Source organism: Bacidia gigantensis (assembly GCF_019456465.1).
Source record: "Bacidia gigantensis strain McMullin 20006 chromosome Unknown contig_180, whole genome shotgun sequence".
NCBI classification, from domain to species: Eukaryota; Fungi; Ascomycota; class Lecanoromycetes; order Lecanorales; family Ramalinaceae; genus Bacidia; species Bacidia gigantensis.
Window position 1 is genome coordinate 2,207,892 of NW_025408596.1, and position 13,889 is coordinate 2,221,780.

Below are 13,889 nucleotides of genomic sequence, written 5' to 3' on the forward strand. Positions count from 1 at the left end.
ATGTCTTTTGGCCGTAAATACTCTCTTTAACACGTAGAGACGCAACACGGTATATTGGTGGGAATGTTGGGATGCACGCTGCAATTATCACACTGTAGCATTCATTCCTGATCCAAAGTAAGCGGTATGAATGAGAAATTTTCTTTATCAGGAATGACCCACGCATTCCAGATCCACAGAGATACGGTGATATCTGATTCGATTGTTAGCATAGAAATTTCAAACGCCCTTATTGAGGAGAGATGCGTACAAGTAAGGTCAGAGCGCGCAGTCAGCTGGAGTAATTTTGATGTCTTGATTGCGCCGCTAATGCACGCACTACCGTTCATTTCAGCAGCATTTCTTATTGATGACAAAGAGAATACTTACAAGACACCACAGCCCATGAGACAGCAGATGGCAACTTTTCGCTGCAGACTAATTTGTAGCTTCCATATAATCGTGATTGGTATTATTGCCATTGCGAGGTCCATGAAGGCGAGCCATGCTATTCATACTATCAGACCAGATATGGGATGAAGCAATGCGATACTTACATCCCGCGAAAACCGAAAAATCTGCCTGTCTAGCTGGAGGCCAGCATCTAGCCTTGCCCATCTCAACTAAACTTGGATTCCACAAAGCTTCGACTGGCCGGCATTGAGCGAAGGTTAGGATAATAGCAAGTGAACAGAAGACGAAGCTTGCGATCATGGCGCCATAAATCAGAAACGCGCGTCGCCAGAAGCTCTTGCCCATGATTCGGAGGATCAAGAAGGCGACTGATGCCTTGCCGGTCCCGAGCGCCATGATTATGAACGGTTGAGCAATCCAGCTGATCCTAAGTGCCTTAATCGCTTGTGCTGGATCCTGCTGTAGATAGTACAGGTGACGGCAACCCCCAAGTGCACCCAGCCATGTCCAAAGACCTGTGGAGATCATAGCTAGGACCTGATACGTGGTCTATCAGTGAGTGAGGAAGCGACTGAAGGACAAGCACGTACGAGAGTAACGAGAATGAGCCAGTCGTCCCACCATAAGCTATGCATTATGTGCACACGACTATACATCCGCAGAGTAACGAAAACGCATGCAACAGCACACCATGTCCAGGCCACTGCGTTGAGTTCACCAGCACGATCATGGTCACCGTTTGCTGGGACTCTCAATTGGCTCGCCATGTGGATTCGACGAATGTTCTGAATGTCGAAAGGGGCCAAAGCAACAACACAGGACAGTGTCTCAGCTGAGTGATCACTGAAGCAGGATGCGATCTTGTTGTTGAGCACTTTCAGCAAGCTGCCTAAGAAGACACAGCATCATGTAGACAAAGAAGTGAGAAACGGTTCGTTACTCCGTTCCAGCGCTAAATGCACAGCCTATATCAATTGCTCAGGCTGAGATGCCATGATCTCATGTCTGTGTACTTGTGCAAGCATGCCAACATCCTGACTAGCTCTACTGCAAGCAGTGTTGCATCGAAGGATCTGATGTCTGCATATCTTGGGCGTTGAGGCAAGCTCATGGCACAGCATTGATCATGTTTGAAACGTGGATCCAAGCTCGCGCAGCTGAGGCGCCTACATACCAGATGACGCCAAATCAAGACTCATAACGGGGGTTGGAGACGAACGAAGGAATCGGCTCTTGCTAAACTAGTTGATTTGTGACCGAAGCTAAAGAGGTGCCGGACTGCGGCAAAGTCGATCTATCTCAACTATGCAGTGGCGCACGGTCTCATGTCCAAATACAATTCCTGATAGAAGATGTTAGTTCTACTTTGACACGGAGCTTGGAATTGGCTTTTGGACACTACTCACCAAGCCCCGAGCTCGGCTAAGATACCATAATCTGGGCCACTATGGAGAGAGCAAATCGTCAACGAACTGAGATACCGTTGAAAGATGTTCGCGGTCCTCGAGCGACAAGAGCATCCGGCATAGATGATTAAGGCTAACTTGGGCTGCGGTGGACGAATGTGCTGTCGTACGGTACCACGTTTTTGGACACAGTGTGATGAGTGGTCATTCGAAGACCAAGCTTGAGATATTCACGACAATGCATGTCAGAGACTTGGAGCAACGTACTATGGAACTATCACGGTCGGTATCGTACCCTATATAGGTCAGTAAGGCTACAAACTCTTGTGCAGTATCCTTGCATACGTCAAACTTGAGCTGCGGCTAGGAACTAGGGCGCTTCCTTCGAGCTTTGGCTTGGAGGATGAACAGCAAGTTTCCGAAAAGTCGAAAACATAACTCCTTTCCCCCACAGCCACCTGAATGGCCACCTTTTGCGCCTTTCCCACTTTAAATATGTCAGATAATACAAAAGATATTGCGGGTCTCGCTACTTTTCAGGTTCTCTATCTTTTCTCCGCTCTGTCTCCCGATGGGTTCACTGCCAAAAACTTCAAACGACAAGTCAGAAGCAGAGGCGGTTCTCGGTACAATCAGAGAGCTTTTGTCTGAATACGATTCAAAGGGCTCCTATGACCGTCTGCAACTGAAGAATGCAGCTGAGAGACTGAGCATTGGCCTCGAAACCCCAGGTGATACAACACAACGCATTGCTTACTATGTACGCCTTTGTCTGGTCTCTGCTGCGTAGCCACCAAGTCCCTGCTTCATCCTGGGCTTCGCTGACGATAGATTGTGAATCGATAGCCCGTGCGTACTACTGTCGTCCGTATCGGCAACCAATTGAACCTCTTTCGCATTCTCGCCGACAGCCCTGTTTCCCTCAGCAGCATTGAGCTCGCCAAGAGAGTAGGTGCAGATCATGGTCTCCTTCAGCGAATACTCCGCTACCTGGTGTCCATGTATGCGATCGGCGAAGCGGGCAAAGATCTCTACTTTGCAACGAATATCACGCGCAATCTGACCGTCCCCGGCCTGGAGGCCGGTATCAAACACACCTACGACACTGTTGGCCCCGCAGTCATGGCCACACCTGCGTTTCTCGCAAGAACAAATTATCGAAATCCCAGCGATCCAAGAAAATGCCCGTTCCAAGATGCCTTCCCCACGACCGAAGCCTTGTTTGAATGGTTTCCCAAACATCCCGAAAAACTCGGATACTTCAATTCGTGGATGACTGCCCAACGTGATGGTCGTGCGAACTGGCTGGATTTTTTCCCTTTTGAGCAACAAATCGCTCGTGGAATCACGAGCAGCGTCGATGATGAAGCTGTTCTGTTTGTTGACATGGGCGGTGCTCGAGGACATGAGATCCAAGCCATAAAGTCCCACTATCCACAGCTTCCAGGAAAGGTCATTCTTCAGGACCTCCCTGACACCATCGCCCAGGCACTGCCCGTTCCAGGCCTAATCGCGATGGCACATGATTTCTTCACCGAGCAGACCGTGAAAGGTAATTATTCTTCCCCAGAAGTGCAATTGCTGTGCGCATTATTTCCTGCATGCTGACAGGTACGTCGTGCAAGGGGCTCGATGCTACTATCTACGCAACATTCTCCATGACTGGCCTGACGACAAATGCATAGAAATTCTTAGCCAAGTGGCAAAGGCGATGAAACCCGGCTATTCCAAAATCTTGCTCAACGAGATGGTCGTGCCTGATCAGGGCGCTGAGATTGTGGCAACCCAGGTGGACATGATCATGATGGCTACCCTAGCGGCTTGCGAACGTACTGAGAGTCATTGGAGGAAATTGATAGAGGAGGCAGGATTGAGGATTGACAGAATCTGGACGGAAACTTCCGATGCCGAGAGTGTGATTGAAGTCGTGCTAGAGTAAATGGGACTTTGTGAGCGCTAGAAGACAAACAGACATGGCTCTTGTTGGGACATGTCCATGAATAGCTCAGGTACGTAATGATTCTGCTATAGAAATTGAATCTATGAATGCAGCAGAATTGCTTTCAAAATCATTTGTAGCCAGCCTTCTTTGCCTCTTCCATTAGTTGTGCAGCAGCCTTCAATTCTTCCTCTGAAGGCATAGGAACAACCATGAGATACAAGACGTCCTAACCACTGAATGTCAGCTGAAGCCTCCCACAAAATTGACTAAGACGTTTTCAAGGCTTACCTCATGCATTTTTCTCTTCACGCTGCCTAGCATGCCCGTAGGCCCCTCAATCCCTGTCTTCCCTGCCATTTCGCTCTTGTCACCCCAATTTCTATCACCGTGGCCCATGAGCCCGGCCCTCGCTGACTTCAGCCCTCTCCTTTGGCCCCTTCTGGCCAAGGGATTTGCCGAGCCGCCGCGAAGCAACGGCAACAAACCCTTATTGACAGGGTGATTGGGGTCTGCGAAGATCGAAGAGAACTCCGGTTTAGGCTGCACATTGAGTTGAGAATCGGGATTTTTGGCATGCTATTGATGAAATTAGTGGAAGCAATGTAGGACGAAAGAGAGGCGGAAATTGGTTCGTACAAATTCTGCCTGTGCCCGCTTATCGCCGTAGCTGCTCATAAAATCTGCAGACCGCTTGAAGGCATTCTTCTTTTCCTCGTCACCCGCCTTCTCCAATTTGGGGAAGACGAGCGGTGCAGCATCCGGCATCTGGGCTTCTCCATGCGTCTTACCACTTGAAGTCTTGAAACTGCTTTTGTGGTGCCCGTCGCGTTGTGCTACCGAGCTCGCAACATGGGTGTTGACATCGACAAGCTGGCTGGCCTCTGACGACGTAGGCTTGTAAGCCATGATCATGGCGTAAAGACCGCGCGGTTTGAAAAGCTTCTCGTTCATCTGGTCAAGGTAGGAGTTTGTTTGTTTGGCCATCCACATGCGTCGCGCAGCCTCAATACTTGTATGTACCACAACAGCAGTCGCATGAACGACTACGCTTGGCGCAACAGCGACCGTGTACGAAAGCACGGACAGCCCGACGGCAATGTTGGATACATGGAACCAGCCTTGTTTGTTGACAGCTTTGTGCATGTTCTCGTGAAAGTCCATGAACGTAGACTCATCGATCCCACAACCTTGCAGCGCTGGAGCATATGCGCGTACGAAGCCTCTGAACTTCGTCCCGGGCCTCGTTTGGGGGATAATGACTGGGTTTGCCAAAGTAGCGGACTGAAGTGTGTATGGTGGCGGTGGGTGTCTCTGCGCGAATTCCGCGACCAGAGCATCAACAGACTGATCATTTGCATTTTCGGTTCCGTGTGGTTCGTTGCCTAGCTGGTCTTGTGTCTCGTCACGAATCCAGTCGATCTCATCCTCATCATGGGAGTCCTCGTCATCTGAAATATCCGGACCATTGCTGGTATTGGGGTTCGCAGTAGCTGGCGGCGCCAGAGCATCATGTTGCTGCGTGTTGGACAACTGCCCAGCAATGTTTCCAGTGGATGAGAGCTTCGCACTCTTTTCCGCTTCTTTCGTCTCCTTATGATGAGCGTATGCCTCGGTTCCTAAGCCAATGGCTTTAGATAATCCTCTACTAAGAGCCATTGCGGACGAGCAAAGAGTGGAAATCTGGGTTGTATCTGAATTTGGTACGCAACGTATTCTCAAGAGGGAGGTGAACAAAAAGACTGATGATAAACGGCAACGCTCAGGCCAATATATATTCAAGTGCAACGGCTATGCTGGAAAAGGGTGACGAATACAGCCACAAAAGCCACCTTCGCTCGCGAAAGTGGACGACATAGGCAACGATCGACAGGCACGGATCGCGAGGTGATCTGCGGTCCCTCTCTTTGAATTAGAAGATACGTGAAAGCTATAGCCACAAGGGACACCAGAAAGGCTGAAAAGCAGGAGATGCACCTCGATCATTTACTTGTCCCACCTTTTGATTGACACCAATCGAGGGCGATCGACAACAATAGCGAAATTCGACTCAGACCGGGACTTAGCAACAACAGCTTCTTTTGATGAACGAATATGATCGCATGCTTCTTTCCGTAGCTTTCTTCTAGGGCATGAGACGTCCTTCTTCGCAAATCATCGTCTCAAAGAACGTGAACGCTCCCACAATGAACCGCGGTAGATGGGAACTGTACTTGACTTATATCCCGGTCGACGGAGGTGTTTCGACAGCGAAGATGATTAGGTAGTATCGACTGCCGATTATGAAGATCAAGCGTTCGCTGGGTACGAAGCTTGAGCACCGAGGTTCTATGTATTTTAGTAGAGAAGGGGTGAGTGTGTGTCGTGGCATCTGGAGTATTCCTGCAAAACGATCTTACTGCCCTAAAGCTAATCGATACCCCGAATGGGTTGAGTGCCACCATGTAAACTTCACTTTACCTCTACCTCAAACAGCAAAGTCCGATACTCTCGACTACACATCCGGATTTGTCATCCGACCAAGCCAACACACCACTATTCACGCTCCCGCTAGTATCTTCAAGGCCTTCTCCATGCAGGCCTTAAGTCGTCTCTGCTACCATGGCGGACGGTGACACACAAGAAGATGATGACGAGAGGACAATCGAGCTCTCGTCTCTTGCTGCTATCTACCCTGAGTTGACGATTTATCCTTCTTCGGGTCTTCGCATGCATGATAGGAAAGCAAGTCTACAGATTCAGGTCGAACCACTCAAGCCACTCCGAATTCAGCCTCCAAACCTTGCAAACGGCATCTCTGTATCTGAAGAGGGTGGAATTATCGACAAGGATAGCCACTCACGAGGCATACACCTGTTGTCCTACCTTCCGCCCCTGAGTATTGAGCTCTCCCTGCCACCAGACTACCCGTCTAAACAGCCTCCCGTTGCGCACATTGTCTCGCAGGACGCTTGGCTTGCCGAAAACAGAACTCATCTCTTGGAAAAAGCTTGCTGCACGCTTTGGGAAGACGTCGGTCGGGATCAGGTCCTGTATACCTACATTGATCACGTACGAGAAGCTGCAGAAGCCGCCTTTGGCGTTGGTGAAACTCTAGAAGTATCGCCTGACTTGCAAGTAGTACTTCTAGACTATGACCTAAAAGCAAAGCGAGCAAAATTCGAAAAGGAGACATTCGAATGCAGTGTATGCTTAGGTATGGTAAAGTTACTTGGTGGAGAAACACTTCTAACTTGAACACAGAACCTAAGAAAGGCACCGTCTGCCATCGCCTAACTCTTTGCTCCCACGTTTTTTGTCTCGGGTGCCTTCAAGACTTTTTCAACTCCTGTATCAGCGAAGGCGACGTCAGTAGTGTCCGGTGTATAGCACCCAAGTGTCCTGAACATCCCGAGCCTCCTTCCGAACCCCCCAAAGCACCGGCTGACCGAACTCTCGAACCATCTGAACTCCTGCAACTCGGCATCTCCCAGGACAATATCCAGCGCTACATCACCCTCAAACGCAAACGTGTTCTCGAATCCAACCCGAACACCATATACTGCCCACGCACATGGTGCCAAGGTCCCTCTACCAACTCCCTCTCACCTAAGGCGCTCGAAAACATGCGCCGTCGAAAAGACGACCCAGCTTCCACTCCACCCCCTCTTCCTGCGCCTGCCGAGCGCCTCGCCATCTGCACAGACTGCGACTTCGCCTTCTGCCTCGTCTGCAAAGCCTCCTGGCACGGCGAATACGTCATCTGCTTCCCACGCAACCAATTCGAAATTACGGCCGAAGAAAAAGCGAGTGAAGACTACATGCTTTTGCACACACAAGCGTGCCCTACTTGCGATGCGAGGGCGCAGAAGACGCATGGATGCAATCATATGATATGCGGTAGATGCGAGACACATTTCTGTTATCTCTGTGGAAGTTGGATTGAGAAAGAAAATCCGTATACGCATTTCAATAGTCGAAAGAGTGGGTGCTACATGAGACTTTGGGAACTGGAGGAAGGAGATGATGGCGAGATTGGGCAGGGTTTCGCAGGAGGCGCAAATCAGGGGGATAGGCATGCGGTAATGGGTGAAGACGAATGGAGCGACGATGAAGACGATGAGGCCGATCGACTTGATGCTGACATGGACCCGAATGATGGACGGGCATTCTTTCCTCTGGACGACGCCGCTAGACCCCCACGACTGCTTGCTGACGATGGCCGGCCAGCAAGGCCTAGAGGTCTCGGAGCGGATCACAGATTTCGAGAACGTGATCGTGCTGTACTTGGCAGGTTTCTTGCCATGGCCAGGGCGGATATGGAGGATGAATGGGATAGTGATGAAATGAGTGGCGATGAGGCAGAGGAGCTTGAGGACTGACAAGAAACCTCACCAAGACTTTGGATTATACGCCGAGGCGTCGACCACAAACAAATATTGATAGATGATAAGCTATATTGCTGGCTTGAGATTTGGATAGGGTGCTAGATAATGTATTATTACAATCCAACAGAATATTCGATAGAAAAGTATGTAGAACATCGGACATAAGACTTCCTAGAGGTCCACAACATTCCCAACCTATTCCGAGGCGGTCGGCATTCACCTTTTGCGCAGACGGATTCAAGAGATTACATTTACAGGATTTGCATTTGAACGTTTCGTTTGAATACGAATTGATAGGCACGCTCACTATCACTATCTTACAGCATAATTCCGAAAGTCTGACAAATGCCTCTAGTGAAGCACCTTTCAACTCTTCATCCCGAATATCAATCCTCTATCTCAAAGCTCTGAGAAATCTGCAGGTTACACCCAACCCAAACCGTACTTGTACAAAGCAATCAATCACCATGGTCATCCGCAAGAAGTACCACCATAGTCAGTAATCCAATTCTGCATTTCCAATCAAAAGTTTCAATCTCTCTTAAAGCCTTCATCTCCATCATCTACAGCTCTGCTCTTCTTAGAAAGCAGCTGCGAAAATGATCAGTACGACCTATCGCAAATCATTTCTTGCTGTTCCTCTCTTTACCAGCTGCTTTCTTGCCGTTATTCCTGCCATCTTTGATCACACCCAGGTCATTATCAGACTCCGACTCGTCTCGTTTACGACGGCGCGAGTCGCTGGCTCTTTCACGATCGCGTCGTGAAGAAGTAGGAGCAGGTAGCGGTTGAAGTCGGTTTGGCTGCTTGGCCGCCGTTGCTCGTGCTTTGATGGAGGCCCTGGTGTTGTGCGAGTGGAGGACTGGTGGTGAAAGCTGGAGGCGTGCCATTGGCGGGGTTGCACTTGTGCGCTGAGGGGCTGGAGCTGCTGTTGAGGACGCAGTTGCAGCTATCTGCTGTCCTGTTCTCGGAGTCGATCTATCGATTTGTGCGGGGCCACGAGCGAGCAGGACACGCCTGTTGGGATGTGGCTGCAGGCGAGGCGGGATGAAGTGGAATAGTTTTTGTGGATTCTGATATCGGTCTCGATGTTCATGAATAGCCACTGTTTCTGTGAGACCGTAGTTGTATGGGTAGAATACTGCCCCATCATTCGTGATGTAAAAAGGTCCGAGAATGAATTGCAAGGCTTTGGCAGCATCATAAAGATCATTGTATGGTGCGTTTTGACTGTGGTTGTACTAATTGAAAGTGGAATCCTTTGGAGGCTCATTTGGGTCAACACAGCGAATACTGAAAACCAACTTCCTGAATCTCATGAAACGGGAAATACTATTCAGTAAAATGGGTGACAGGTGGTAATTGCATCCAGGTAGTCCGTAAATGGTGACATTGCTGAACTCGCCAGTATAAAGAAGGCCACCAGTTGTGTGTTGTGGGTCGGGGACTTCGTCGCCAGGTCGTTGCAGAAGCCTCTGAGGTGCTACATGGAAAACATCGAAGCTGAAATACTTGACCCTGCGCAGCTGCTCGGCTGTCAATGCTGGAGCATGATTCACGTAATTTGCGGGTCCACTATGAATCTGGTAGGTCCCGCATTGAAATAGGATATTCTCGAGCTGCAATGACAGACGTTTGTTGAGTCTGAATATTTCCAGGTAGCCCGATGAGGCAAGGTAAGAAGCTATTTGCCGGAGGACGCGCCGTGGCATAGACATGAGTAGACTGTCGAGGTTAAGAGTCTTGTTTTCAGCGATCGAACGCGACAGCCCAGCATTTTGAGAAGTCATCGTGGTGGCCCACGTTGAGACATTATTCTTCAGACGTGACTTGCGGGACGACTTGCAGTACGAGGGCAGCTGTTTGGTCTGCTTAGAAATATAGAGACTTGCTAGCTTTCAGAAGGAAATTTGTTGCTGTCGATTTTCATTTTCCTGGTCCTTACCATTTACAGTGACAACTTCGAAGGCCTGAAGCTGCCTAGTGGCCTTTTCACTGGGCAGAAATCCCTGGGTCTTGATAGTGCCTAAGCCAGGCGATGTTGGCAACAGATGTAAAAGACTCTTTGCTTTCTTAGTAAATTTTGAATAAGTCGAGGGTCGAGGGCCATGCCCCTCAAGGATTTGAAGAACTTGTCTTTTATACCATACGTTAAGAATATCTGTGTTGAGGTAATATCAAATTCGCATTTGTTACGGACACAGTACACCTTTTATAGCCTTAGTCGTGCAATGCCATGCTCTCTGTAAGACCCTCTAAATCAGTTGTAATCACAGCCGACCATAGAGAGTGCGGGACAGCACTTTTCATGAGACCTGTTTGCATAGCCAGCGATTGCCATGGTGTGCCGAAGGCTACGGTCGGTAGATGGTGTCCATTTGTCCGTTCATGTACCGAGTGACCTCAGTCACGATAGGAGACAGAGAAGTAGACGGTCTCCGACGACCATTGATCCGCAATGAACCTGAGGATGTCAAGAAGTGGGTCATTGGACTTCCGGACTACCCGCAGTGGTTGTACCTTGCGAATGAGCATCTTTCTTAAAACTGTCCAGGTTCCGTCACCGTATTGTCGTGTATACGTTGGGCGCGTCTTTTCGTCTTGGAATTCGCAGAAGACCGTTCCGTGGGAAAGCTCATGTAAGGGGCCGGAGCATTGAAGCAGGGGGATATCTCAGGCACTGCACATGGAAGCTGTCAAGGGTGTGACGAGGTCGAGACTAGAGTGGCGAGAGTCGCGTCTTTTGTTTGTACCATGTGAGGTTATCACACGAGGTTGCAGCGAGAAGTAATTCTTCGTGGACCCAATCAAGCAGATGAGAAAGCAGCGAGGTAGAGGTAGGACAAGCCAAGCCAACCCAATACTATGCATATCACTAAAGATCATTCGTTTGCATACTTGAACAACCTCTCATGCACCGACACCACCTCCGTGATCGGCGACATCTTTCTTATCAAGCTTTTCAACCTTCCGACTAAGCAGAAGCCGTAACTCAGGACTGATGACGCGTTCCTTTGGCATCTCTTCTGTCGAAGACTTACGTGCAATGGTTTTCGGAGATGAAGACGGGCGAGAATCCACTGCTGATGAGGAACTTGCATTTTGGGATCGAGAAGTGGTAGCAGCGGGTTTTCGCTGTCGTACGGGTGGTGCTGGAAAGTTGTGCTTCTTGTCGATGGCCTCAACCGTGCGTTGAAAGCGGCGGAAGAGTGCTTCCGCACATAGTAGAGTTGATTGAAGCTCAATCGTATTAGAGAGCTCATTGACTGGAAAATGTCAGTTGTTTTTCAACGAAGACAGCAAATGCCCCTACCGTATTTCAGCACCTCATCAAAATGCTTAAGGTGAGCCATGATGACGGATCTATGCTTTTCTAAAATAGCAAGTGCAATGAATATGTGGAAATTGCTGCTAAGATAGTCGGTCCATAAAGACTCCCACAAGCGAAGTACATCAGCCCATTCGAACTCGCGTTTGTACCACACCAAGAGCATGCGGAAGAAGAAAAAAAAGTTCGTCGAGTCCGCTGACTGAAGATGAAGGTAGAGAGCGGGATCCATCAATTGGAGGAGATGGTCCAGGGTCAGCAGTTGAGTTCTCATACCAGATTGATCTCGGAGAAAGTTCCTTTCCATTCTCTCCATGAAACCAACGAAGCCCCAAAAGGCAACAGCATCGTCCTGTTCCACAGCGTAGATAGGCGCCAGTAAGTCACTCATGCCTTGAACGTAGCCCAAATCCGGGTTGTACTCGTTGTACGTCAGAAGCATATCCTTCATCTGCTCCAGGTGGACATTCGTGCCAGTCTCTGCAAAAGGAGAATCAGGGTCTGGGTGCGGGATGTCTTCACCTTCGAACAAAGGTATATGTCGGTCTGTGCGGTGAACATCTTTTTCTACATGCCGGATCCCAAGAAATGGGTCAAGTCAGACTAAAATGCTTTTCAGAAACCAGTGCGAGAACAACAAACTTACCTATTCTGCCTTTCTGTTCCCTCCACCATTCATTTGTTTCAGCGCTACCTGTGCCGTCCACTAATCGTTCCCACCAAGCTCCCTTGAGACGGACGAACTCGTCATACTTGCTGTTAATTACTGCTTTTCTCTCGTCTGCTGAGCTGTCCCATCCATAGACACCCAAGAGGAATAGCCAGGCTTCTTTTCGGACTCCATCAGATGGTTCCAGTCCACCAAGGAAGATCCTTTCCTTGACCTCATCCACTGTAACATTTAATCGACCAGTCCGCGGGTCGAAGAATTTACGCCATTCCTCCAGGTCCACAGGCTTTCGTTTTTCCGAAAGCGACATGCTGGACACTTCCCTGTCAAGCAGCTCAAATTCTCCGACATCGGTGTCCTCTTTTTCAAGTATGTCCTGGGCCGTGAAAATGCGCTGCTTCCTCTCTCTATCGCTTTGTTCTGCAATACCCATTGCCCAACGCGCGAGATAGACTCGCGCGCTATCAAATTCATCTTGAAGCGTCTGTACTTCTGGATTTTTCATGAGACGGCGTACTTGAGGGGGAACCTTGGGACTGTCGGCTAGGTCGAATGCTGTTCTTTTCGTGAAGTTTGTGACTTGGCTCATCTTTTCAAGAAAACTCCACCTTGCTTGCTTTAGCGCTTTCGTGACAGGATCCATTCCAGCGTCCTTATTCGAATTTGATGCGGCGGCTTTGTTCTGACCAGAAAGCGTAGGACTGCCTAGCGGAGTGAAAGTCTTGCTTCCGAAGGCCAACTTGTCTTCAGCACTCGGATCAATCAGATAGACGGAGGGGTCTGCACCAGACCGCTCGACAGGAACATATCTCTTGATCCATCTCAACACTTCATCACCACCCCAGAAAGTGCCTCCATCATCACTGAATGGATCAAAGCTATCTCTCGCCTTTTTCTTCCTCTGCAATATTGTGGACTGACACTCATCGTCATGGAAGAATAAGGCAGGATAACTGTCGCCTGCCCGAGTATTGATCACCAGGCTGCCAAACCACCATCCTAAATTTGGTGGCCTGATCAGAAGAGAATATATCTCACTGACTGGAACTGCAAAAGCGTACGAGCCGATAGGGTTGATGTGTGATGCGGAGGTTGGCGGTTGAGGAACGAGATGTGTCTGTTTCGGCGGAGAGTCACCATCTGAGAGTTCTACTTTGATGTAAGAGTCATGCGCGCTTCCAAGAGAAGATTCTGGCAACCACGCGAGGAGATAGGAGGATGCCTTTGCACTTTGCGAGGATGCGGAAGAGGTGGTACGAGTGAGGGTCTCAAACTCTGGTGTTTTCTGCTGAATGAGAGCTACAAAGCCAGCAATATTGTCTTTCGAAGTTGGTGTAGGATGCACGTAGACCTGAATAGAGTTTCAACATTGGGGTATTTGCCATTAGACAGGTCTTTGATACCTTGCTCTTCGAGAATAGGAGCTTGACTCCCTTTCCAGAACTACTGTGCATGATTGTGTTGTATTCACCCTCTTCATCGTCACTTAAGTCATAGAATGACGCGGACGGCGAGGCAGGAGACTCCGGTGGGGTAAACTGGGCGGCTGAGGCGGCCATTACTAAACGTTGTACCGGTCATGCGCTGTGTTCTCGAGAAAAGCCCGTACCAGACCGAATTGCAAGGGAAATCGCGAGCAAGCCTTGCATGGAGCCTCAAGGGTAATTAGCAATAGGTCGAATTTTAGGAAGATTACAGTGTGCAGGACTGCTGCTTGTTGTGAGCCTTGAGAGCTGCCTAGTGGGGTCTCCGCCACAGCAGAATGCACAATGACGCACGTGTCCGA

At 49.3% G+C, this 13,889-nt stretch overlaps 6 protein-coding genes across 6 annotated transcripts; 2 read left to right on the forward strand and 4 right to left on the reverse strand.

Annotated features, from left to right (window-relative positions):
* Nucleotides 1–101: 101 nt before the first annotated feature.
* Nucleotides 102–789, reverse strand: KY384_003609 (uncharacterized protein; the record flags this gene model as incomplete). Its single annotated transcript, XM_044812123.1, has 3 exons — nt 102–318; nt 370–487; nt 537–789. 3 exons carry the CDS (start codon nt 787–789, stop codon nt 102–104), a joined length of 588 nt encoding a protein of 195 aa, XP_044671256.1.
* Nucleotides 790–2,370: 1,581 nt separating this feature from the next.
* KY384_003610 (uncharacterized protein) lies at nt 2,371–3,738 on the forward strand (the record flags this gene model as incomplete). The annotated part of the gene is made up of 3 exons (XM_044812124.1): nt 2,371–2,559; nt 2,646–3,351; nt 3,485–3,738. 3 exons carry the CDS (start codon nt 2,371–2,373, stop codon nt 3,736–3,738), a joined length of 1,149 nt encoding a protein of 382 aa, XP_044671257.1.
* Nucleotides 3,739–3,868: 130 nt separating this feature from the next.
* KY384_003611 (uncharacterized protein) lies at nt 3,869–5,397 on the reverse strand (the record flags this gene model as incomplete). Its single annotated transcript, XM_044812125.1, has 3 exons — nt 3,869–3,967; nt 4,030–4,317; nt 4,378–5,397. The coding sequence occupies 3 exons, from the start codon at nt 5,395–5,397 to the stop codon at nt 3,869–3,871; spliced, it is 1,407 nt and encodes a 468-aa protein (XP_044671258.1).
* A 942-nt stretch (nt 5,398–6,339) lies between these two features.
* Nucleotides 6,340–8,099, forward strand: KY384_003612 (uncharacterized protein; the record flags this gene model as incomplete). The annotated part of the gene is made up of 2 exons (XM_044812126.1): nt 6,340–6,934; nt 6,982–8,099. 2 exons carry the CDS (start codon nt 6,340–6,342, stop codon nt 8,097–8,099), a joined length of 1,713 nt encoding a protein of 570 aa, XP_044671259.1.
* A 629-nt stretch (nt 8,100–8,728) lies between these two features.
* Nucleotides 8,729–9,895, reverse strand: KY384_003613 (uncharacterized protein; the record flags this gene model as incomplete). The annotated part of the gene is made up of 2 exons (XM_044812127.1): nt 8,729–9,346; nt 9,497–9,895. The coding sequence occupies 2 exons, from the start codon at nt 9,893–9,895 to the stop codon at nt 8,729–8,731; spliced, it is 1,017 nt and encodes a 338-aa protein (XP_044671260.1).
* A 1,120-nt stretch (nt 9,896–11,015) lies between these two features.
* On the reverse strand, nt 11,016–13,662 carry KY384_003614 (uncharacterized protein; the record flags this gene model as incomplete). The annotated part of the gene is made up of 4 exons (XM_044812128.1): nt 11,016–11,371; nt 11,419–12,000; nt 12,080–13,454; nt 13,507–13,662. The coding sequence occupies 4 exons, from the start codon at nt 13,660–13,662 to the stop codon at nt 11,016–11,018; spliced, it is 2,469 nt and encodes an 822-aa protein (XP_044671261.1).
* Nucleotides 13,663–13,889: the final 227 nt, after the last annotated feature.